This window comes from Notamacropus eugenii, chromosome 6 (assembly GCF_028372415.1).
Source record: "Notamacropus eugenii isolate mMacEug1 chromosome 6, mMacEug1.pri_v2, whole genome shotgun sequence".
NCBI lineage: Eukaryota > Metazoa > Chordata > Mammalia > Diprotodontia > Macropodidae > Notamacropus > Notamacropus eugenii.
Window position 1 is genome coordinate 53,686,424 of NC_092877.1, and position 23,665 is coordinate 53,710,088.

Here is a 23,665-nt window from a genome sequence, read left to right on the forward strand (position 1 = left end):
TAATCTTCCCTACTGTTCTCTGTTGAGTGCAGGGGCTCCCTTACATGCATTTAATACAGTGCCTTGCCCATGTTAAGTGTGCAAATATCTAAGCGAATGAATGAATGGCCCAAAAGTGTTTTTTTTTAAGAGAGCTTACTTGCAGCTTTGTGATGAATGCTGTACAAAAAGAAGATGCAAGTTTTACCTGGGAGACATGATCTCTTGAAGCCTGCTTTCCCCTCTAGAGTCATATGCCTCCTTGCTGCAGTCACTTAAACAGATTCTATGATGAAGTCAGGAGTAGCAGAGGTATCATCATACCTGGATTCTAATTGGAAGCTTCAGAGGAATTTGGTCCCTATGTACTCTGTTGGTGATCTTAGTAGTTTTTAAGCTTATTCAGTGATCCTTCCTCTATGCGCATGACTCATAAATCTCCATATGCAGCCTTTATCTCTCTCCTGAATTCTAGGTCCCACAACATTAACTGTCTGGTGGACATGTTAACCTGGATGTCCTGTAGCAATCTCAAACTCATCATATCCAGAACAGAACCTGTTGTCTTTCCTGTTAAACCTTCCTCTCTTCGAGGAATATCACTACCACCTTTCTATTCAATCAGGTTTGAACCCTGGGAGTTATCCTTGATTCTTCTCTTGTCATATATGGACAATCAGTTGCCAAGTCTTGTTGATCTAACTTGTTTGCTCACAAAACTGTCAGCATAGCTCAGACCCTTGACAAATGTCAACTAAGCCATTGCAGCAGTCTCTTAATTCGTCTCCTGGTCTCTAGTTTCTCCCCTCACCAATCCATCTTTCCTACAGTGACCAAAATGGATATTCCTAAAGCACAGCTCTGACCATATCATTATTCTGTTCTAAAAGCTGCTGTGGTTCCCTATTGCCTATGAGATAAAACAAAAATTCTGCCACTTGACATGTAAAGCCCTTCAAAATCTGACTTCAGAGTTCCTTTGCAGACTCAATTTCACTTTATTCACTCAATAAGCATTTATTAAACACCTTTTATATTCTGGGTAGGGGCAGCTAGGTAGCCCAGTGGATAGAGTGCCAGACCTGGAGTCAGGAAGACTCATTTTCATGAGTTCAAATCTGACCTCAGACATTTACTAGCTATGTGATCCTGGGCAAATCATTTTACCCTGTTTGCCTCAATTTCCTCATCTATAAAATGGAGAAGGAAATGGCAAAACATTCTAGTATTTTTTCCAAGAAAACACCAAATGGAGTCATGAAGAGTTGAGCATGACTGAAAATGACTAAGCAACTTGTTCTAGGTTCAGTGTTAGGTGGTGGGCATACAAAGACAAAGATGGAAACAATTTCTGATCCCAAAGAGTTTACATTCTTTTGGATGGGACAATATGTACTTGAATAATAATATCCAAAATATACGTTAAGTACAAGAGAATTTGGAACAGTGAGCACATGTGTAGTTGGGAGGTCATGTCAGACATTTCTTCTCTTGTGAGTCTGAGAATGAATTTGGTTCTCAGCTGGCAAACATCATAGGAGGTATTCTATAGGAGCATGACTTAGTGATTGATTAGGCATCTTGAAGAACGACATCATTTGTAACCCCTGTCAGGATTGAAGTAAGGGCAAGCAGAATGACTTAAGTCACATGAATGCAGCAGTCAGAGAAGAGAAATTTGGGCTGGGGCACTTGGAAAGAAAGCTATGAATGTTTTTGGTAAAAGATAATAAAGCTGCCTTTGAAGATAAGCAGATGTTTGTGGGCCTTGTTTTCCTTTTAGGATGAGAGAGGTTTGGTTTTGCGTTTCCTAAATTATTCTTCTAAATTTCTGAAGTACTAAATTATAGACATTTCACTGAGGATAAAGAAATGTAGGAACTAGTGGTTATTTTTATGCATCTGAGATGGTTTGAGATTCAGGTTTTGGTTCCAGTCTTAAGGTGATTTCCTTAACTTTCTGTGACATTTATAAAGCTTCTGAAAATCCTGTGAAGGAGAGCCATTGTGCTCAGGCTGATGTAGTTCTAGTCTGATGCTTGTCATGACTTTAAGAGTGTGGGTACTCCCTCCCCTGGCAGGCATTGCAAATGATGTCTTCCTCTCCAGTAATTCTCAGCAGGGTTTAATTCTCACTCCTTCATAGAAGAAATACTGACTTGTTTTACTCTCGTTCTTCTTGAATCCTGCATCTGTGATGAAATTGAAATTCTAAATCCCTAGAGAATAACTAAAAACCTTTTCTCTTTTGCTTTTAGGGTTCAAAGTTTGGACTTGGAATTGGTTTGGCTCATGCTCCACAGCGTACTTCTACTCGGAGATCATTTGGAAGATCCAAGAGATTTAGTATTACTCGTTCACTCGATGACCTTGAGGTAATTTAACCTTAGACATGTATACATAGACACATACTCATACATGTTTAATTTTATTTACATTTTTTCAGTGAATGGAAATCTGCTGTTTTTCCTTTTCTCCTCACTACCCCGATTGAAAAAGAAAGAAAAACATGTAACAAGTATACATAGTAAGTCATAACAATTTTCTTCATTGGCTATACCCAACCAAGTATGTATATTATTCCTTCTTTGAGCTGATTCTGATGAGAGTAAGGTCCAAGCATTGCCTGCCCCCTACAACCCTACTTTGTTTCCTCCTTCACTGTAAAAGCTCTTTTGTACCTCTTTTATGTGAGATAATTTACCCCATTCTATCACTCTTTCCCCCTTCTTCCAGTGCATTCCTCTTTCTCATCCCTTAAATTTTTCTTTTTAGTTATCATCATATCATGTTCAATTCATACCTGCCCTCTGTTTATGTATACTTGCCCTAACTGCCCTAATATTGATAAAGTTAAGAGTTACAAGTATCATCTTCCCATGTAGGAATAGAAACAGCTTAACCTTATTGAATTCCTTATGATTTCTCTTTCTGATTTACCTTTTTATGCTTCTCTTGAATCTTGTATTTGAAAGTCAGATTTTCTTTTCATCTCTGGTCTTTTCATCAGGAATGCTTGAAAGTCCTCTATTTCATTGAATGTCCGTTTTTCTCCCTGAAGGATTATGTTCAGTTTTGATGGGTAGGTGATTCTTGATCCTAACTCCTTTGCCCTCTGGAATATCATATTTCAAGCCCTCTGATCCTTTAATGTCAAAACTTCTAAATCTTGTGCTATCCTGACTGTGGCTTCATGAAATTTAAAAGGTTTTTTTCTGGCTGCTTGCAATAGTTTCTCCTTGATCTGGGAACGCTTCCAGAAATTCATTTTTTGGGAGCTGGAGACCAATTCACATTTTTCTTTGAGGTTTTGCATGTAGGTGTTTTGACATTGTTGTCTTCTTCTGAGTTTATGTTTTGTTCTTCCTTGTTATCATAGTAAGTTTCTATAAGCAGATTATTTGCTGTTGTTGTTTGCTCATTTTCTAATCTATTTCTTGGCTTTTAACTTTATGTCAAAGTTGGACTCTGCTCCAGGGGTGGAGGGGACATTGTCCCAAACTTCAGCATTTTTTTCTGCTGTTATTTTCAGAACTAGTTCTGGGTAGTCTGTAAGTTTCCAGTTCTTCAAAGGTGGTATGATCTAAAGAGAGGTTTGGTTACTGCTCTCCTGGCCTATGCCCTGATCTGTGAGCAACTACAAGCACTCTTTTCCACCCTGGAACTGTGCCTAGGGTCCCTGTTACTACTAGTGCACCTTTTCTCCCTGGGATTGTGATCTGGATTCATTTATGGGCAATGCAACAGAGTCCTGATCCCAGTGCCAGCAAAGGGTCTCTCCTTCTGACTAGTTGTCTGACTCCCTTATTGTCTGCGGACTGAGGATGCCAGAAACTGACACCATCAATTCAGTTGCCTCCAAGGCCTGCTACTGGCTTGCCTGTGCCGTACTCTCACTCCAGTGAGACAGACCTTTCCTTCCAACCTTCTAAGTTGTCTTGGGCTGGAAAATTGTTTCACTCTAGCCTGTTTTTGGTTCTGCTGCTCCTGAATTTGTTTTGAGGTGTTATTTAAACATTGGAGGAGAATTTGGGAGAACTCAGGCAAGTCCCTGCCTTTATTCCACCATCTTGGCTATTCTTGGCATTTTTTTGACGATCTTATCTTACTATGGGCTTATACATTATGCTTGCAGTTCATTTAAACCACCAGATCTTTTTCAATTAATTGTCCTCTAGCTGTACATCTTGTAATTTGTAATCTTGAACATCTTGTAATTTGTAATCTTGAACTTGATTTCTTGAATCTAAGTTTAGAGAATATATCCAATAAGAACCTGTTTAATATCTTCTGATTTTTTTTGTTTTGTTAAGGTGTTAATCCCTTGAAAAGATTAGCTCTTTCCTGTGTACAATCTGTACTTATATCCCAGAAATGACATTTAATCCTCATTAAATTTTGTTTTATTAGATTGACACAGTATTTTAGCCTGTACAGATATTTTTGAATACTAACTCTGTTATTCAGTGCATTATATATTCTGCCTCTCTTTTTGTCATTCGCACATTTAATAAGTAGTCCATTTATACCTTTATCTGATCCACTGGGCCAAATGAAGATCCCTAGGGCACTCTACTAACATCTTCTTTCCAAGTTGACAATTTCACTATTAATGATTGCTCTTTGTCCAGGCATTTGATCAGTTCCAGATCCACCTAATGGTACTATATTGCCTAGCCCACATCTCTCCATTTTCCCCCCATAAGAATAGGATGAATGATTTGTTTACATAACCTAGGTAAGCTATCTATAACATTCACCAGATATTTGAGTCTAGAACCTCTGTCATAAAAAGACATGAGATTTATTTGGAATGATCCATTCTTAATGAACATAAGTTGGCTCTTTGTGATCACAATTACCTTTTTCACTAAACATTCTTATAATAATAAATTCTAGAATTTTTCCAGGAATCTCTACTCTCTTTTCTTTCTGGAAATTGAGACATTTACCTTTCTCCAATTCCATAGTACCTTTCTCATGCTCCATTGTCTTTCCAAGGTCATGGAAAAAGGCTCTCAAGTGTATGTACCAGTTCTTTCAGCACTCTTGGAGATAATTTATCTCGTCTAGGTGACTTGACCTTAACAAGGACAGCTTGGTACTCTCTTGCTCTCCATTTACTTATCTTAAGTATCAAGTGCCTATTAGCCATATTTGTTCTGTCCTTTCCATTCCAAAAATCATTATTCTTGGCCTAGAAAACAGAAACATTATAGGAATTCAACAACTCTGCCTTCTTTGTTGCCTGGTGTTACCATCTCATTCACCTAGAATAGCAGTATCCTCTTTCTTCTTTGAACCTTCTCTTTTCACTCAGACTAGCACCACTTTCAGCCCTTTCTTCTGTCTTTAGTATTCTTAGACTGGCCTCAGCTTCTTCTGGGCATTGGGCTTATAGACATTCTTTTTTTAAAATTTTCTTTTTTTATTACAGCTTAATAAATATCAGTGAACATGTACATTTCAATATACAAAGAAGAAAGAGGATTGTATATGGAACTTCTATTACATAGATTTTTTAAAAGTGTATATTAAATTTAACACCATAGTAACAAAATTACCCTGCTCGTCAGTGTCCCCTTCTACACTTCCTTCTGTTCTTTTATGTATATTTTAAAACATCTTTCCATTGGCTCTTTTTTCTTTTCTTATTTTTACATCATAACTACCCATCAACTCCTCTCTAGAAAAGTCCTGCCTCATAGAAGCCCTCTTACTAACAAACAAATGTAGTTTTGTCACTGTTTTTAAGAGTCCTCACTAAACATTTATATTCATCCTCTGTTATTCAGCCTTGCTTCTATCTTCTGTTTATGGCTCTTTAAAAATTTAAGCTTGCTGAGACTTCTTTGCGGATCCAGACAATTCAGGCTTCCCTTCTTTTCCTTGCCTCATCAGAATTACTTTTCTTTGTATTCAGAATTTTATTATCGAGAACTTTCTATACCTCATGGTTTGACTTCCTCTGTAAAATTCTAGTTCATAATACCTACCTGTCCTTCTTCAGCACTCTTTGAAATCTCATCTCCCAAAATCTACATAGAGTACATTTCAGACTCTTTTTGTCTTCCTCTTCTTTGTTGTAAACTTGAAGACAGAATGCCTGCTTCTCCCAAGGTTTCCCCCATTTCCATCCCAGCAATCAGTTCCTCTTAAAAGACTTCTTGGAGACAAAGTGAAATAATTTTTTTTAAAGCAAATTTAGGTAGTTTTTGTGCAATTCAACAAAACCAAATTTTTATTCAAATGTAAAGCCAGAGTCAGTATCCTTGTAGGGTAGTAGTGTGGTACTGCCATGCCAGTGGTAACTTAGAGTCAGAAGACTGACTTGGAATCCCTGGCTCTGACATTTACTACCTCTTTAACCTTGAGCAAGTCACTTAATCTCTCTCAGTTTCCTTGTCTGTAAAATAAGGAGATTAGACTAGATTAACTCTAAGATCTTTTCTAGCTGTAAATCCTAAAATATATAAATATACACACATATTTCTCTCTCTGTCTGATATGTCTATATATCTATATCTCAGATATAGATTCTCTTTCTGCTCAGCTTAGATTGTTAGGTCATTATTTGTATACATGTTGTATAGCCCCACGAGTAGGCAATCTCTTTTAGGCCTTGTGAAGGAGTAAATGCTTAGTAAATATTTGGTGGCTTGAATGGAATGTTATAGAGAATAAAACTGAAACTGATGTTCAGTGAGGAGAACTGATTTGTTGAAGGCTATCATTTAAAGGTCAAATCTGTGACTTTAAAACCTTTGGATGCGCCAAGATTGAAAATTTCTGTCTTGTACTTCTTTGTTTCTTTGAATTATGACAATCTTGTGATAAAATTGAAATTCATTGATTTTATGTTGGTTTCATTGTGAACTTTGAACTGTTAGTCTAGTTAGATGAAAGTCCCTGACTTGAGGGTTACAAATAAATCCAAACAAAAAAGAAATGTAGTTGATGATAAATGACCAACTGAAACTAATGACCCTTACATTTTAAAAAATGATAGTTTATGTTCTTTATTAAATTTGTAATATACCCCTTAATGCCAAGTTTCAGCAGATTTTTTTATTTGTATGTAAATTTAGTTGGTGGAATATTTAAAAATGCTAAGCATATATTGCCTTTTTTATTTATTGTCATTACAAAGATGAAATGCCAAGTTTTTGTTGAAATTTTTTTGTAATAGCAAAATAACAAGAAAACAGAAATCTTTTCAACCTTCAAAATACATAGAAAATACCCCTTGGTTTATAGCTTTGCCTCCTCCTTGGAGCAATGACTCCAGGTTGTTGTTGTTGTTTTTTGGCCTCTAATCTACCCTACCCTGTCCTTATATTACTGCTTATTTAGATATACAGATTAGGAGAAAGGATAAAGATGAAAAGAAAGTGTAGAATTACAACAACTTTCCATTGAATAGGGGAAAAAATCCCAACTGTTCTTCTTCCTCTTGGCATGAAAATAGGCAGCAGGTCTTAAAGACCCTGGGAGAGAGAAAAGGAATAGGGCTCAAGGGCTAAAAGAGGTTGGTATCCTATAGCCCCTGGTTTATTGTCATCACCGTCAAATGGCTGTTTGGAACCATGGGAAGAGCAGAAACTGGTGGTGGTTGGGTGAATGAGCAATGGTGAGTAGGGTATCTTTTTTGTGTTTTGTACTCAGCAAGTTGACTGTTGTTTTAGGACAACAAAGTACAGCCTGTGATCTGGGGGCTGTCTTGAGAATGGAATTACAGAAACTCGGAATTGGAAAGGCTGTCAGAGGATATCTGATTCAATGTATACCTGAAAATAAATCGTATCTGCAGCATTACCAACATTACTATCTTTGAGTGGCCTTTGGCTGTAATATACAATGTTTTCAAAATCCTAGAACTGAAATATACAACAGATTTCATAGGTTTATGTTTATATTTGATAGATAGTATAACAAGGAAGCCATATCACCTTTTTTCCCCTCATTTTTCTTTCCTTTTCTTTCCTATTTTAACTTTCTTTTAAAGAACAAATGATTGTCTTTTTTTTTTACTTTGCCTGAATTGCTCCCTCTATACCTTCCTGAGAGCTATGCCATGTAACAAAGAATTTCTTCCTAATTTTAATTGCCTCAGAAGTCTACTTGTCTTCCCCAAACATAGCCTCCCTTTACCAGTCTTCCCCAGGTCTTTAAATTGTCTTCACTCTTTTCCATCATTATTTCCCATACAGATAGACTGGAATACATTGAGAATACTATTCACTGACTTTTTTTTTTAACTTTTCTTTTAAAATTTATTTAGTATTTTATTTTTCCCCAGTTGCATATAAAAACAATCTTTAACATTTGTTTTTTAAACTTTGAGGTCCAAATTCTCTCCCTCCCTTCCTGCCCTCCCTCCTTGAGAAGGCAAGCAATTTGATATGGGTTATATGTGTGGAGTCATGCAAAACATATCCATAATAGTCATGTTGTGAAAGAAAACATAGACAAGAAAAAGAAAGCTAAAAAAAATGTGCTTCAGTCTGTATTTAGACACCATCAGTTCTTTCTCTGGGGAATGATGAGCATTTTTCATCATAAGTCCTTCAGAGCTGTTTGTATCATTGTACTGGTGAGAATAACCAAGTCATTCATAACTGATCATCTTACAATATTGCTGTTACTTCACACACAGAACATTTTACTTTGCATCAGCTTACACAAGTCTTTCCAAGTTTTTCTGAGAGCCTCCTGCTCATCATTTCTTATAATACAATAATATCATAATCACATACCACAACTTGTTCAGCCATTCCCCAGTTGATGGGCATCCCCTCAATTTCCAATTCTGTAGCCCCACAAAAGAGCTGCTATAAATATTTTTGTACGTATAGGTCCTTTTCTTTTTGTTTTTAAAATCTCTTCTGGGATATAGACCTAGTGGTGGTATTGCTAGGTCAAAGGGTAGGCATAGTTTTATAGCCCTTTTGGCATAGTTCCAAATTGCTCTCTAGAATGGTTGATTCAGTTCACCAACTCCACCAACAGTGCGTTAAAGTTTCATTTTTCCCACATCTTCTCCAACATACCATTTACCTTTTCTGTGTTATTAGCCAATCTAATAGGTATGAGACAGTACCTCAGAACGGTTTTAATTTGCATTTCTCCAGTCAGTAGTGAGTTAGAGTACTTTTCTGTCTATCTATAGATAGTTTTGATTATTTCATCTGAAAACTGTTCATATTTTTTGATCATTTATCAATTAGGATGTGGCTCTCATTTTTATAAGTTTGACTCAGTTTTCTATGTTTGAGAAATGTGGCCTTTATCAGAGAAACTTGCTTCAAAATTTTTTTCACAGTTACTATTGCTCTCATTGAATATCCATTTTTCCCCCTAGAGGATTATATTCAGTTTTTGCTGAGTAGGTGATTCTTGGTTTTAATTCTAGCTTCTTTGCCCTCTGGAATATCATATTCTAAATCCTCTAATCCTTTAATGTAGAAGCTGCTAAATCTTATGTTATCCTGGCGGTGACTCTCTCATAATTGAATTTTTTCTGGTGGCTTGCATTGTTTTCTCCTTGACCTGGGAACTCTGGAATTTGGCCATAATATTCCTGGGAGTTTTTATTTTGAGATCTGTAGGAAGTGATTGGTGGATTCTTTCAATGTCTGTTTTACCCTCTGGTTTTAGAATGTCAGGGCAATTTTCTTTAATAATTTCTTGAAAGATGATGTCTGGGCTCTTTTGTTGATCATGGCTTTCAGGTAGTCCAATCATTTTTAAATGATCTCTCCTGGATCTGTTTTCCAGGTCGGTTGTTTTTCCAGTGGGATATTTCACATTGTCTTCTATTTTTTTATTCATTTGGTTTTGTTTTATTGTTTCTAGGTTTCTCATAAAGTCATTCGCTTCTATTTGCTCCATTCCCATTTTTAACCAATTATTTTCTTCAGGGAACTTTTGGGTTTCCTTTTCCATTTGTCCAATTCTGCTTTTGAAGTCATTGTTCTACTTATTGGCTTTCTGGACCTCTTTTATCATTTGACCTAATCTGTTTTTTAAGGTGTTTTTTATCAGTATTTTTTTATGTCTCCTTTACCAAGCTGTTGACTTGTTTTTCATGATTTCCTTGCATCAATCTCATTTTTCTTACCAATTTTTCATCTACCTCTCTTATTTGATTTTCAAAATCCTTTTTGCGCTCTTCCATGCCTGAGACCAATTCATATTTTTCTTGGAGGTTTTGGATGTAGGAACTTTGACTTTATTATCTTCTTCTGAGTGTGTGTTTTGATTTTCCTTATCCCCATAGTAACTTTCAGTAGTCAAGAGTTTTTTTTCTGTTGTTTGCTCATTTTCCCAGCCTATTAGTTGACTTTGAACTCTTTGTTAAAGTAGGCCTCTTTTTTCAGAGTAGAGGGCATACTGTCCCAAGTTTCAGGAGTTTTGTGTAACTGTTTTCAGATACTTCTAGGAAACTGTAAGTTTTTAATTCTTCCAAGGTAGTATGATATAATGAAAGGTGTTTGCTACTGTCCTGGCTTGTGCTCTGGTCTGTGAGCAATGACAAGCACTCTTTTCTGCCCTGTAACTGTGAGGAGGGGTCACCTTTCCACTGCTGCTGCAACCTCTGCTATGCTAGCACTCCTCCTCACCGTGAACTGCCACCCAGGGACTGTGACCTAGATCTGAGTACGGTCAAAGCAACAGAGTCCTGCCTCAGTGGTAGCAAAAAGACCCCTGTAATCTCCTGACCAGTTGTTTGATGCCCTTACTGTCAATGGACTGAGAGCTCCTGCCCCTGCTACTGCTGATTCTGTCACTCCCAAGATGTGCTTTTGGTTTTCTGTGGCTAGGGCTGTGTTGGTGTGGCCTGTGCTGAACTTTGTTCCACTTCCACTCAGGTGTAATGGACCTTTCCTGTTGACCTTCTAAGTTGTCTTTGGTGTCTATAAGTTGAGAGGTCTGGAAACTGCCACTGCTGACCCTGATTCAGTTGCCCCCAAAGCCTGCTTCTAGTTTCTTCGGACCTGGTCTGTGCTGGGCCTGGTCTATGCTGGCACAGCTGTGCTGGACTGTGCTCCTCTTTTATCTTCATGCAATAGACCTTTCCTGCTGACCTTCCAAGTTGTCTTTTGCTGGAAATTTGTTTCACTCTGTCTTTTTTATGGATTGTTCTGTTCTAGAATTTGTTTAGAATCATTTTTAAAGGTATTTGGAGGGGTTTGGAGGAGAGCTGAGATGAGTCCCTGCCTTTACTCTGCCATCTTGGCTCCACTTCCCTATTTATTGACTTTTGAGAGGGAGGTTCTTGTCAAATTTAGGTAGGTTTACCGAATAGGAAATAGGTGGTTTGTAAAGCAAAGCGAGTTATTAATTGAGAGCAGGGATGGGTATATAAAGTATATTCCCTGCTTTGTCTTTTGTAAAAGTAGTTTATTTCTGATTAGGTTTTGATGGTTTTTAGGGTATATGAAACACATTCTGTTTTTATACTTTGCATTAGGGCATAATGGTATATCTACATTACTTTTAAAATGTTTTATAGATTCCTAATGACTTCTAGTCAGGATGTGAAACCAGGCCAAACCTGTTTGTTAAGGGTAATCTGAGTTGTTGGACCATCATCAGCTGGTACATGAGTGTATAATGAAAGGCTTATGAAGGTGATAGGCAATGATCTAATCTTATAGATCTTATTCTTAACACTCAGGCCAAATGCTTTAGCTTTCTGTTATCTTTGTTTCTCCATCTGCAACGTGAAATATTAATACTTTACACCTACGACCCATTCATATTTTTGGCATATTCATACTTCCCAGATTTGATGTGAAACATTTCTTTGTTGTTTGCCTTGAGCCTGGAGTCTTGTGGAGCCACAAATAGCTTTTTGTTCTCTTTGTCTCTAATTCATTTGGGCAGCCTGTCTCTAAGAGAACCTTGTTGAAATTATTGTCTCACTGCACTTCTCTTTGTTACTCTTTGGCAAGCCTTAAATTACAAGGTTATGTTAGGGCTCATTTGATTGGAGGCATGTTGTTTTTGCCATGTCTGACTAGTTTCAAGTACTACTTACTGTATTTTTTGAACAATTTTACACCAAATCTTTTCTTAGGCTCCGTTTTCTGACCTGAATCTAGGTTTCGATTTTTTGGTATTTGAGGAATTCATTTTGTTGCAATTCACTTTTCTTGTCAGTGTACTTTGTTGTTGAGAGAGCTGGAGCGAGCAGCTAAGTGAAAGGAGAACTTTTTTGTCTACATGACTTTGGGAACGGTTAGTCTCTTCTCAATTTTCTAAAATATAAAATGAAAAAAAAAGTCAGCATCTTGTACCTGATACCAAGCATGACTGTTGGAATTCATGGAGAAGTATGTGGAAAACAATGAATAACAGTTTGCATTTATATAGCACTTACTGTGAGCCAGGTACTGTGCTAAACACTTTACAATTATTACCTCATTCTATCCTCAAAACAACCCTATGTGCTATTATTACCCTCATTTTATAGTTGAGCAAACTGAAGCAAACAGAACTAAGTAATTTGTCCAGGATCACATGCTAGTAAAGCAGGTGAGACTGGATTTGAACTCATATCTTCTTGATTCCATGCCTAGCTACAGTAGGGTCTGAATCCAGCCAGTGGAAGTACATACAACACCTGCTTACCCAGTTAGTATATGAAGTATGTTTCCTCTAGGCTGCATACCTCAGTGGGATCTAAATAAAAGGGATTTCCCAGTATATCTGTCTACTGTCTCTATCTACTCTATCTACTCTTCCATCTAGCATTTGGTGAAGGAACTTTTTATTGATCATAGAACTAGAAATGCTAAAAGATCATTATCTCATTTTCACAACCTACAGGCACAATTGTACCAAAATGCTAGACAGAGGAAAATCTTTTCCTGTTTTTCTAGACCTTCAGAGAAAATGATTTTGAAACTTATCTTGGTAATTCATTTGAGCATCCAAGCAAACCATAGAAGTGAGAAAGGCATTACTAATAAGTAACAATAATAATAATTAATTAATAGACTGATTTGAAATGTATTGGAGAAGAAATAATTTTGAATGTGAAAAGAATTTTAAAAGGTTATTTTTACTGAAGTGGAAAGAGAGAAGAGTGAATATTTGATGTGAGAGCACACCCTGTGAGATTAGAATGCAGGAACTCTGAAGAGAGAAGCAGAAAAAGAAAAGAAGAAAAAAGTTAGCTGTAGAATTAAAATAAGATTCTAGAGGACATGTGTAGTTGAGCATCACTGATAGTTTCAGAAGGGTAGGGGGTATTGTGGCAGAGAAAGGGAGGGCAGGCTCCATAGTCTGAGCATTGAGTCCTCCTTACCTGCCACGAGTATGAATAAACAAACAAATCCTGGACCCTCAGAGCACACTGAATAAAAGCCCAAATCCTCAGCCTGGCAATTAAAACCCTCCATTTTGTAGTTCCAAGCTACTTTCCAGCCTTATCTCTGTAACTCATTAAGGGCTCAGATTGTGGGAGCAACAGGACAGTCAGAACCACAGGGTGGTAGCAAAAATTATTAAATTATTAAAGGTTATAGAAAAAAAGATTATCTGGAGTAGGGCAAAGTGGGGAACCTCAGGTTTCTAGCAGCAGGGGGAGGGATTGGGAAAGACTGCAAAGCAACTTCAGGAAGCTCCACTGGTTCAATGTGGATGGAGCATCAATGAGCCAATTAGGGTAGTCCCTTTTATTTAGATCACACTGAGGTATGATATCGCCTAGAGGGCAGATATTGCATATACTGTCTGACCGAATAGGAGCTGTATATAGTTCCTTTGGCTGGATGCAGGCCCAAGTATAGCGGAATAGGAGAGAGAGAGAAAGAGGGAGAAGGAGAGAGAGAGAATGCCTTCCTTGGTTCATCTTGTCATACCATATAAAATCTTCTGTACATCCTGTCTCCTGCAGTCCACCTCCTGAACAAAGGGCTCAGTTCCATGAATTGGGGCTGTGGGTAGACATTTGCATTTGCAAAATCTTTCTGACAAGTTGGCCTAGTGTTCTAAAGCCCAGCGATCCCATGTTCTTTGTCTTGAACCAGCTGGGCTTCAGGGGTAACTGGTGATTTTGAGAACTGGCCTCTATTTGTGGTTCTTTCTTTTTGTAGGTGGTCTCTTCTGGCAGCATCTAGCCATCATTCTATCAGGGTCAAGAGGTAGAGAGCCGAGATAACACAGTGAGGTGGAAATGAATGGGGGCTGGGTGGTAATAGTGGTTTTCTTCTTCCGTAAGAACAGGAGTAGCATTCATTCTTAGCTCCAGCCCTCATGTTAACCTCACTGAGGATTTTTAGCAAGATTCTGCAGACAGAAAAGCAGCTGCACAGAAGCTAGGGAGAGGCCTGAGACAGAGCTGTTGTAAAAATCTCTCCAATGCTCTCCATGCTCCCCCACAAATTCCTTTCCCCCAAAAAAGTTACTTTTAGATATGTAAATTTTAAACACCTTGGAATTTCATTCCAAATTCTGAATGTGATAATTACAAGACTCTATGTATATTATAGGAAAACACAGATTTAGTCTTAACATAAAATTCATGTCACAAAGTTAAGACAATGTATAAAAACAGAAAGAATCAGAAATCTTATTTACAAATTATAGATCATGTAAGTTATTGCCAAGATTGCTTCTGTTAATAAACAATACAGCATATGTTTTAACACTACATTACAAAATTATTGTGCCTGTGAAGAGTCAAAGTTAAAGATTTTAATGTAAAATTAAATTCAAAGATGGATTCTTTCTAAGGACAAAAAGATCATTTTAAATTCACAGTAACTAAAATGAACTACTAGAGATCCTTGATGTCTCTAAGGGGTATGAAATGAATAAGGTGTTCTAAAATGAATTCATTGGCTAAAATACCTCTATCACAAGTTTGGTTCATTTCTAAATAACTTACAATGACAAAAAATTATTCCTCAAGTACCAAACAAGCCAGTTCTATAGATTTGAGCTTCTGCCCCTTTCCTAAATATTGTTGCTTCACTTGTAATACTTTTATAAAAAAAAAAACCTCACGCCATTTCTGTAAATATTATAAATATGAAATAGCTAAAACAAGACAGTAGTACCAGCCCTTTGGCTTAAGAACGATTTCCCATTTGACTCAGAGAAAAGAAAAAGAGAAGAAGAGAAAAGAAGTCTTTCTTTTTTTCTCCTCTGTCTTGCAGAAAACAAAAATAATCCAAACCAGCTCCTAAGATAAATGTCTCATAAAAACTAGAGGCTGACCCAGTGCTTTCTGCTTGAGGTGCGGTGACGTTCTTGGAACAATTAACTTATTTACATTATTTAGAAATTTATTAACTCGGTTCTTTTCCAGCGCTTCAGAAATTATTAAGATTTGCTCACGTATGATGTGGATAGTGGTCACTGGGTAGAAGGATGTTTAAGACTCTTCATTTGTTTCCATATTTATCAGAACTGGTTGAATCTTTATCTTCCTCTATCATTCATTATGATTAGTTTCCATTTGGGTTTGTAAAGACCTTGAATGTTGGACATACTCTATGAAATCTGGCAATGGCAACATTAAAGATCTTGTCCTCATAGTAAAAGGGATGGAAGGTATAATAATGGCCTTCCATGTACTCTGAAGCAGATGAAGAGGTGGTTTGGTGTATTCATATACCCGACCAAGGGTGATGATGGGAAACTCCCCAACGATGCCAGACCTCTAATCTCTGTTTCACTTTTGGCATTGGTTATTTTCTAATATCTACTGTCTAACTGACAAGCCTTTTCAGGAACTGCATCTTTGGACATCTCAATCCTGATTTGGTAAGTGAAGAAATATGAGGAATTAAGCTATAGCAGGAATGATATGAACACAATACCTTGGTATCTTCAGTTTTCTCTAAATGTTCCTTATTATGAATGTACCTGAAGATCTGATCTCTGATGATTCAGTATTACAACATTGTTGTTGTCTTTTGTGCTCAAAGAGGACCGAACTGACATCATGATGTCAGGGTCAAGGTACAGTGTGTTCAGCTGTGGTGATCAGACCAATAGAAGCTCAGAATGCTCTACCACAGGTTGGGCACAAATAGTCCATAGGTACATTTGGAGTGGAGATGTCTCTAAATTTGCACATCTCACATTTCTTTTGAGCTACTGCAGTTGTTTTGCTCATAAAACACAGTGCCTTTTTATAGAATCCTTGACTCCCCATTCAGTCATTTCCTAGTCTGCCTTCTTTAGGATCCCAATCACCTCTTTCCTCATCTAGAATTTAATACCAAGATGTACAATCTTATCTTATAGAAGCTGATCTCCTAAAGTATCAAATTCTTTGTCCCAGTAGAAATCATTGCAAGACCCCTACTCTGTCTCTATAGGATCACTTTGCAGTTCTGCCATATCATTCCCAAACTACTGGCTCTACCAAATTCTTACTCCTTTTGTCCATCTCTTTTGTCAAGTGATAAGATTTCAGATCCTCGTCCCACCATTTTTTCTCCCTTCCTTAAAAGGTTTCTCTGTATTATCCTACCACTATTAATATTGATTTACTACTGAGAAATGAGAGTTTTCCCCCCAGAAATATTTATTTATTTTTGCCTCCTGATACTTCCTATTATGCCTTTTGTTCTTTAGATGTTACTTTTTAGAAAACTGGTATTTATTTTGACTCTTACATCTTCACTTTTAAAAAATTAGTTTAATATTTTCAGTGAACAAAAACCTTCTCAATTGGTGAGCACAACCTCAGACCCTTTTTGTGGTTTCTTTCAGGAGATGGCTGGCAGATTCTTTCTATTTCTACTTTGTCTTCTGGTTCTAAAAGATAAGGATAGTTTTCTTTTATGATTTCCTGAAATGTAACTAAACTTTTTTTCTCTCTCAAAACTTTCAGGTAATCTAGTTATTTTTAAATTATCTCTTTTTTTTATCAGTTTTCTAGATCAGTTATTTTAGCAACAAAATACCTTACATTTTCTTCTTCTGACTTTTTTCTTAATATTTCCTATTGTCTCATGAAGTTACTAGCTTCTATTTGGTCAGTTCTAACTTTCAGGGGCGGACTAAAGTTTTGTACCTTGGTTAAAGTTTTGTTTGAGTTGTTAATTTTCTTTCCATATCTTTCTTCTATAGTTCTTATTTCTTTCCCAGTTTTTCTCTCTAGAGCTTTTAAAATAATTTTTAACTCCTTTAAAAACTTTAGCTTTATATTTTTTTCATGAATTCCAGTTGAATTTGTGTCTAAGATATGTTTTTGCTTGTAGATGTTTTGTAGTCATTCTCTTCTCCTGGCTGTGTCTTGAGCATTTCTGTCCCTGTAATAACTCTTCATAGTGGGATTCTTTTTTTGTTTTTAAATTTGCTTACTCTTCTAGCTTAATTCCTGACTTTAGACTTTATGTTAGGGCTCTGCATACTTCTGGGGTGGGGGGATATCAGAGCTGAGCTTTTACTCTCCTTGGTTATCTCTGCTGCTTTCTTGGGGCATTAAAGTATTGTGTTATTCCAGGATCTTGGGGACAGCACAGACTGGGGACCTATAACTTTCAGTGCTCCCAAAGTGGTGTAATCCAGGGCAAAGTCTGATCACTGCCCTCTTAATCTGAGCTCCACACCTTCCTGACCTGTGTTTGGATCTATGCAACTCTCCTGTTTTCTCTCTGGTTGGAATTTCCAGTAGACTGCCATTGAATTCAGCTACTATTAGCCAGCTAGAAAGCTCTGCTAGATTTGATTGACAGAACCGTAGACTCCCTTTTGTTCTGGGAGTCCTGTCCTGGTTATTCAGGCTTCAGACTAGCTTGGAGGCTAGAACTGGGACCCTGCTTTGCTCCTGGGGTAAGAGCCACACAGCTACTCAATTATTTCTGAATTTGTTGCTTATTTGCAAGTGCTCCTGAACCTGCAATGCTACCCCTAGGCACAGGTCTCCCTTCTCAGTCTGCCCTGGATCTGTGACCTGAAACTGAGTAGTGAACCAGAGCTGCCAATTGATACTGGTTCCCACAGCCTGCAAAAAACCCTGTATGGGTCTGTGACCTTTTCTTTCCCCAGGGCACAGCTTTCATCCTTTTTGAGTTCAGGAGAGCTCTCCCTAATTGGGGATTTTTTAAAATTTATTTTTGCATTTCAAAATTGTTAACTATACTATAAGTAAAATATTTTAATAAGCGTTTTCAAAGTGTGCCCTGACCTTTATGGAGGATTCAGGGCAACAACATGGACAAGAAGTGCATAGTCGGAGAAGACGTAGAGTCATTGTAATCTGCTCAAACCATCAAGCCCAAAGAAGAGTTCAGGTATGTAGTAGATCTGTGTTGAGTATCATTACATTCATTACCATGTTTCACAAAAACATCTTTACCTACTGCTTTATTTCTGTAAATCAGTTTCACGTTTCACTTGGTTCTGATGATATGTAATTCTAGGCTTTGAAATGAAATGTTTAAAGGCATCTAGGCTGTTGCTGCTAAAAACCTTACATTACTGAAATGCCTTCTGTATCCACTTCATTTGCTCTTAAAAGTTTCTGACCAGTCCCCGTCTGCCCACCATCTAGCTCCACCCCCAGTCTCATTGATTCTGCTGGTCCTCAGCTTCTGGCTGTCAGGGTAGTAATAACGGCAGCCAGCCCCGACTCAGTTCCCCACTTAGCTGAGATGGAGTGTGGAGCAGTATTCCTACTTCTTCATCTCTCTTCCATCTTCCTCAAGGGACTTTGAGTTATTTTCTTTTGTGGCAAAGTGCTTATTCATTGAGATGGAACTTGTCTTCAAATATTTGTTTCTTTTCACTCCTCCATCAGCTTTTGTCTTGCTTCATCAATCACTTTGCTCATTTTCTATGATGTCCTTGATATAAACCTGTACTCTATTAAGTAATTATAATCATCATAATAGGCTTCTCACTCATAGAAAATTTTGTTCCTGTCTCTAAACTGTTCAGCAGCCATCCCTTTTCTTTCTCCTTGAGCCATATGCCTCAGGGCTGGCCTGATTGACAGCCTTACACCTGGGGAAGGGAAGAGAAAGGAAGGGCATGGTTCTTCATGAAACTGTTACCGGGAATTAACTCTAAAGGTCATTGCAGCCACCAGGAACACAAATACATATTTCTGTAAAGTAACCCCTTAGTAGTTTTGTTTAGCACTATGAATTAATTTAGATATTATCATTTTTATCATGTTGACTCAGCCTGAACATAACAGTAAATACCTCTCAAATTATCTAAATTGCCTTTTATGTAAGTAAAAATTTTTTAATAATTGTTACTTATATGTCTGTTGGTAATTAATTTTCCCAGTTTTGTGCATTTTGTAATTATTTTGAATCGAATTTCTATTTCTATAGTTTCTTCTTTTGTTGTTGTTATTGTTAGTACTATATGGAAATGGTGATGATTTGTGGAGTTTATTTTGTTATCTTGCCACTTCATTAAAGCTATTACCTGTCTCAGTTTCTTCGTTGAATCACAGATTAAAACATCCTTAGGAATAATTTGGTCTTCTCTTTGATGTTTGTACCTTTAATGTCTCTTTATTGTTTTATTGATATATCTAGCATTTCTAGAACTGTGTCAAAATATTAGTGTGATAGAAGATATCCTTTTTTTAATCCCTTTAATTATTGGGAAAGCTTACAGTGTTTTGGCATGGCAAATAATGCTTTCGATTAATACTTTTCACCATGTTAAAAGACCCTGATATGAATTTTAGAGTTTTTAAAATAAATCAGTTTTATCATTATTCTATCAGAGATCTTGCCTTGCCAAGCCTTCGCCTTGGATTTCTACTATCATCTGCTACTTTTGCTCCTAATCATATGCTGCTTGATCAAAGCTGGTGAAAAATCACAGATCCATGCTGCTTAGGTCCACTACAGTTTATTATCCCCACCATAACAGCTTTTCCAAACCGATTCATCTCTGTTCCTCATCCTGTGGAGAACCTTGCCTGCTATTTCACTGAATAAAACTGAAGCTATTTACCAAGAACTCTCTTTTCCCCTCATCTCATGTCACTCAGATGCTTTCTGTCATCATTTCCTCCTTCACATGAGGAGATCTCACATGTGGAGGTGGCCCTTCTTGTCAAGGCTAACTTCTCTACATGAACAAGCAATCCCATTTCATCCAGCAGATTGCCCCCTCTATCATCTTTATTCATTCACTAATCTTCAAGCTTTTCTTGTCTTCTGGCTACCTCCTTACTGCCTTCAAACATGCCCATGTCTCTTGTTCCCTCAAAAATCCCTCACTTGATCCTTTCATTCCCATGAGGTCTTCTCATATCTCTCCTCCTTTTTGTGGCTAAACTCCTTGAGAAGACTGCCTACCATAGGAGCCTCTCCTTCCTTTCTTCTTAACTCTAAATTTTTACTTCCAGCCTCTTGCTTCAACTGCTTTCTCCAAAGTTATTCATGTCACACAGTTCTATGGTGGCCCTCCCTGTCTGGAGGCCAGGGTTGTTATGTTTCATTCTTCCCCCAGGGGTCACCTGCACTCTGAAGGGAAATGAGGGGCTTCTAGGCTCTAAGCCAATGAATGGCTCCAGTGCCAATGATGGTGCTCCTTCAGATGTTGGAGGTAGTCCTCTGGACCCCAATTCCCTTTAACTATAAACTGATTAGCTTTTACACTGAAATATTTACTTGAAAAGATATAGTCATAGGTATGCAAATTGATAGGAGACATAATCCCTTTTCCCTCAGTCTAGCTATTGAAAGGGGAAGGAGATTAGATTCTTAGTTTGTCTCCATTTACATAGAGCTTACTCCCAGTTCCAAATCGAAAACTCCCCTCAGGCTTAAATCATAGGCACTATGCCTTCTCAGGTCTTCCATGACAAACTGGCTGGCTTTACAATCCTATCCCAGCTCCAACTTCCAATCTTGTAAAGGTCCCCTCTGGCACCGGAAAGCGAGGAGGACAAATCATATAGCACAGAAGTGACCCCCCCCCCCTCCCCCAAGCCCTTTTTTTGGAGCTGGGATAAAAGAAAGAAGAGGGTAAGGAAATTCTTCCCCCCTCCATGGTTGTGTTCCTGGTGCCCACGCTGTGGGGAACTGTGATCTGCCTTCTCTGGATGCAAGAGGCAAGAGTGGCCCAAAATAAAGGAGAATAGCTGGCTCAGTCTTGCCAGCTTTCAAGATCCAGGCAGCCCTTCTAAGGAGGCTGCCCCGATTCACGGGGTAGGGGATGCAGTGACCTCCATGTTAGCAAAGAACCCTCTTTGTCTTAAAAGTCTCCTGATACTGAGCATGCCCAGAAAAACCCTGGTTATGCTGATGGTCTCTTCATTTCCCTGGTCTTTTTACAATCTTCACACAATCTCTGCACAATCTTTGACTCTGTTGATCACCCTCTTTTCCTTCATGAGCTTTCTAGGCTTTCATGACGCTGCTGTCTCCTGGTTCTCCTGCTTGTTTGACTATTCCACCTCCGGTGGCTTTGCTGGATCCTTCTTTGGTCATGCCCACTAACTCTGGGGGCCCCCCAAAAGTCTGTCCTTTTTTTCCCTCTTTTCCCTTTATGCTATTTCACTCGATGATCTCATCAGCTTCATGGATGCAATTATCACTTGTGCAGATGATTGTCAGATCTATTTGTCCAGCCTTAACCTGTCTCCTGACTTCCAGCTTTACATTTCCAACTGATTCTTGCATTAGCTGTCCCATAGACATATTAAAATTATTATATCCAGAACCAAACTCATTCATCGTCTTTCCCTCCAAATCTTCTCCTCTTCCTAATTTCGGTATCATTGTTGAGGGTATCATCACCTTCCCAATCACTCAGAATTCCAACCTTGGCATCATTTTTAACTCCTCACTCTTTTTCAGTTCATATATCCAGTCCATTGTTCGGTTCTCTCGTTTCCATCTTCTTAAATATTTCCTGTTGTCTCTTTTCTCTCCTCTGACACTGCTACCACTCTGGGGCAAGCCCTTATCATCTGACACCTGATCTAGTGTATCAGTGTTCTGGTTGATCTCTCTGCCACAAGTCTCTCCTCACTCCAGTTCATTTTCCACTCAGCTGCCAAAAAGATCTTTTTAAAGTCGTCTGAGCATTTCACTGCTGTATTTGATAAACTCCTCTGGCACCCTATCATTTTCAGGATCAAATAAAAAATCCTGTGTTTGGCTTTTAAAACCTTTAACAACCTGGCCTTTTTCCATCTTTGAGCTTTTTTACAACTTATTGCCATCCACATATCCTTTGATTCAGTGACACTTGCCTCCATGCTATTTCTTCTCCAGGACACACTATCCCCCAATTCAAAGGCTTTGTCACTAGCTATCCTCTATGCTCAGAATTCTAACCTTAACCCTGCCTATCTCTTCCTTCTAGTTTCCTTGGCTTTCTTTAAGTTTCAACTAAAGTTCTACTTTCTACAAGAAGCCTTTCCAAATCCTTCTTTATCTTAATTCCTTCCTTTTGCTATTATTTCCAGTTTATCCTGTTTTTATAATTTTTGTACATAATTATTTGTATGTTATCTCTTCCACCACCCATAGTACCTCACCTCTGCAAAGCAACTGGAGAAGGTGCGTTAGTCTCTTCTTTGAGACTGTGTTTGGTCGTTATAATTTTGCCGGATTCAGTTTCGGTGATTTTAGTGGTGTTCTTTCCATTTACGTTGTCAGTATCATTGTGTATATTATTTTCTTGATTCGACTTATTGCCTTTTGCATCAGCTCAAGTAAGTTCCCATATTTCTCTGTATTTATCATATTCATTATTTTTCAAAGAATAGTAACATTCTGCTATATTTTTCTTCTCAGTTTTTTAGTTATCCTCTAATTATTAGTCATCTACTTTGTTTCCTGTTCTTTGCTACAAAAATTGCTGCTAGAAATATTTTGGTGCATGTGGGGCCTTTTTTCCCCCCACTGACCTCCTTGGGATATATGCCTAGTAGTAGAATTTCTGGGTGAAAAGATAACGGACATTTATTCCTAGGTTGTTTTCCAAAATGATTGAACTAATCCAGAGCTCCACCCACAATGCATTAATGTGCTTGTCTTTTCACAACTTCTCCAGCATTGACTATTCCCATCTTTTGTCATCCTTTTCAATTTTTCTGTTGCGGATGAAACCATGAAGCTGTTGTGATTTATATTTCCTTTATTATTAATGATTTGGAAGAGTCTTTCATATGGTTATTAATAGTTTTCAGGGTTTTTTTTTAAAGAATTATTATCTTTTGACCATATTTCTTTTGGGGAATGGCTTTTGGGCTTATATATTTCTGTTGTCTAAACCAGGGCTTCTTAAACTTTTTCCACTTTTGACCCCTTCTGTGCTTCTTAAATTGTGGATGGTGATGCTATATGGGGTCCAAACATCTTGGACATCAGAAATATTTCATACCAAGATTTTTTTCCCAGTTAACTGCTGCCCTTTTTATACTAGTTAAATGATTTTGTTTACGCAAAAGCTTTTTAATTTCAGTAAAATTATCTGTTTTATTTTTTGTAATCATTTCTGTCTCTTGGTTAATGAATAATTCACCCAAGCCATAGCTATGAAAGGTGTATATAATCTGCTTATCTCTTAATTATTTTATATGATCCCTAATATTTATGTTTGTGTTCATTTTTATTTTACTATAGTATAGTTAGTCCTCAGGTTTTTAAAAAAATTAATTTTAGTTTTCAACATTCATTTCCACAAGATTTTGAGTTCCAAATTTTCTAGCCATCTCTCCCCTCCCTCACCC

The 23,665-nt window shown here is 37.6% G+C and overlaps 1 protein-coding gene across 6 annotated transcripts in view; it reads left to right on the forward strand.

The window, feature by feature from the left end:
* The window catches only part of RGS12 (regulator of G protein signaling 12), a 263,351-nt gene that overhangs the window by 63,657 nt on the left and 176,029 nt on the right, over positions 1-23,665 (forward strand). For 5 of the 6 annotated variants that reach the window (XM_072620075.1, XM_072620077.1, XM_072620076.1 and 2 more), the window contains exon 3: positions 2,238-2,354. In XM_072620075.1, the coding sequence (XP_072476176.1) occupies positions 2,238-2,354 (117 nt within the window). Of the gene's footprint in view, positions 1-2,237; positions 2,355-17,133; positions 18,243-23,665 lie in introns of those variants that run through there. The other variant, XM_072620080.1, reaches the window with a different exon arrangement.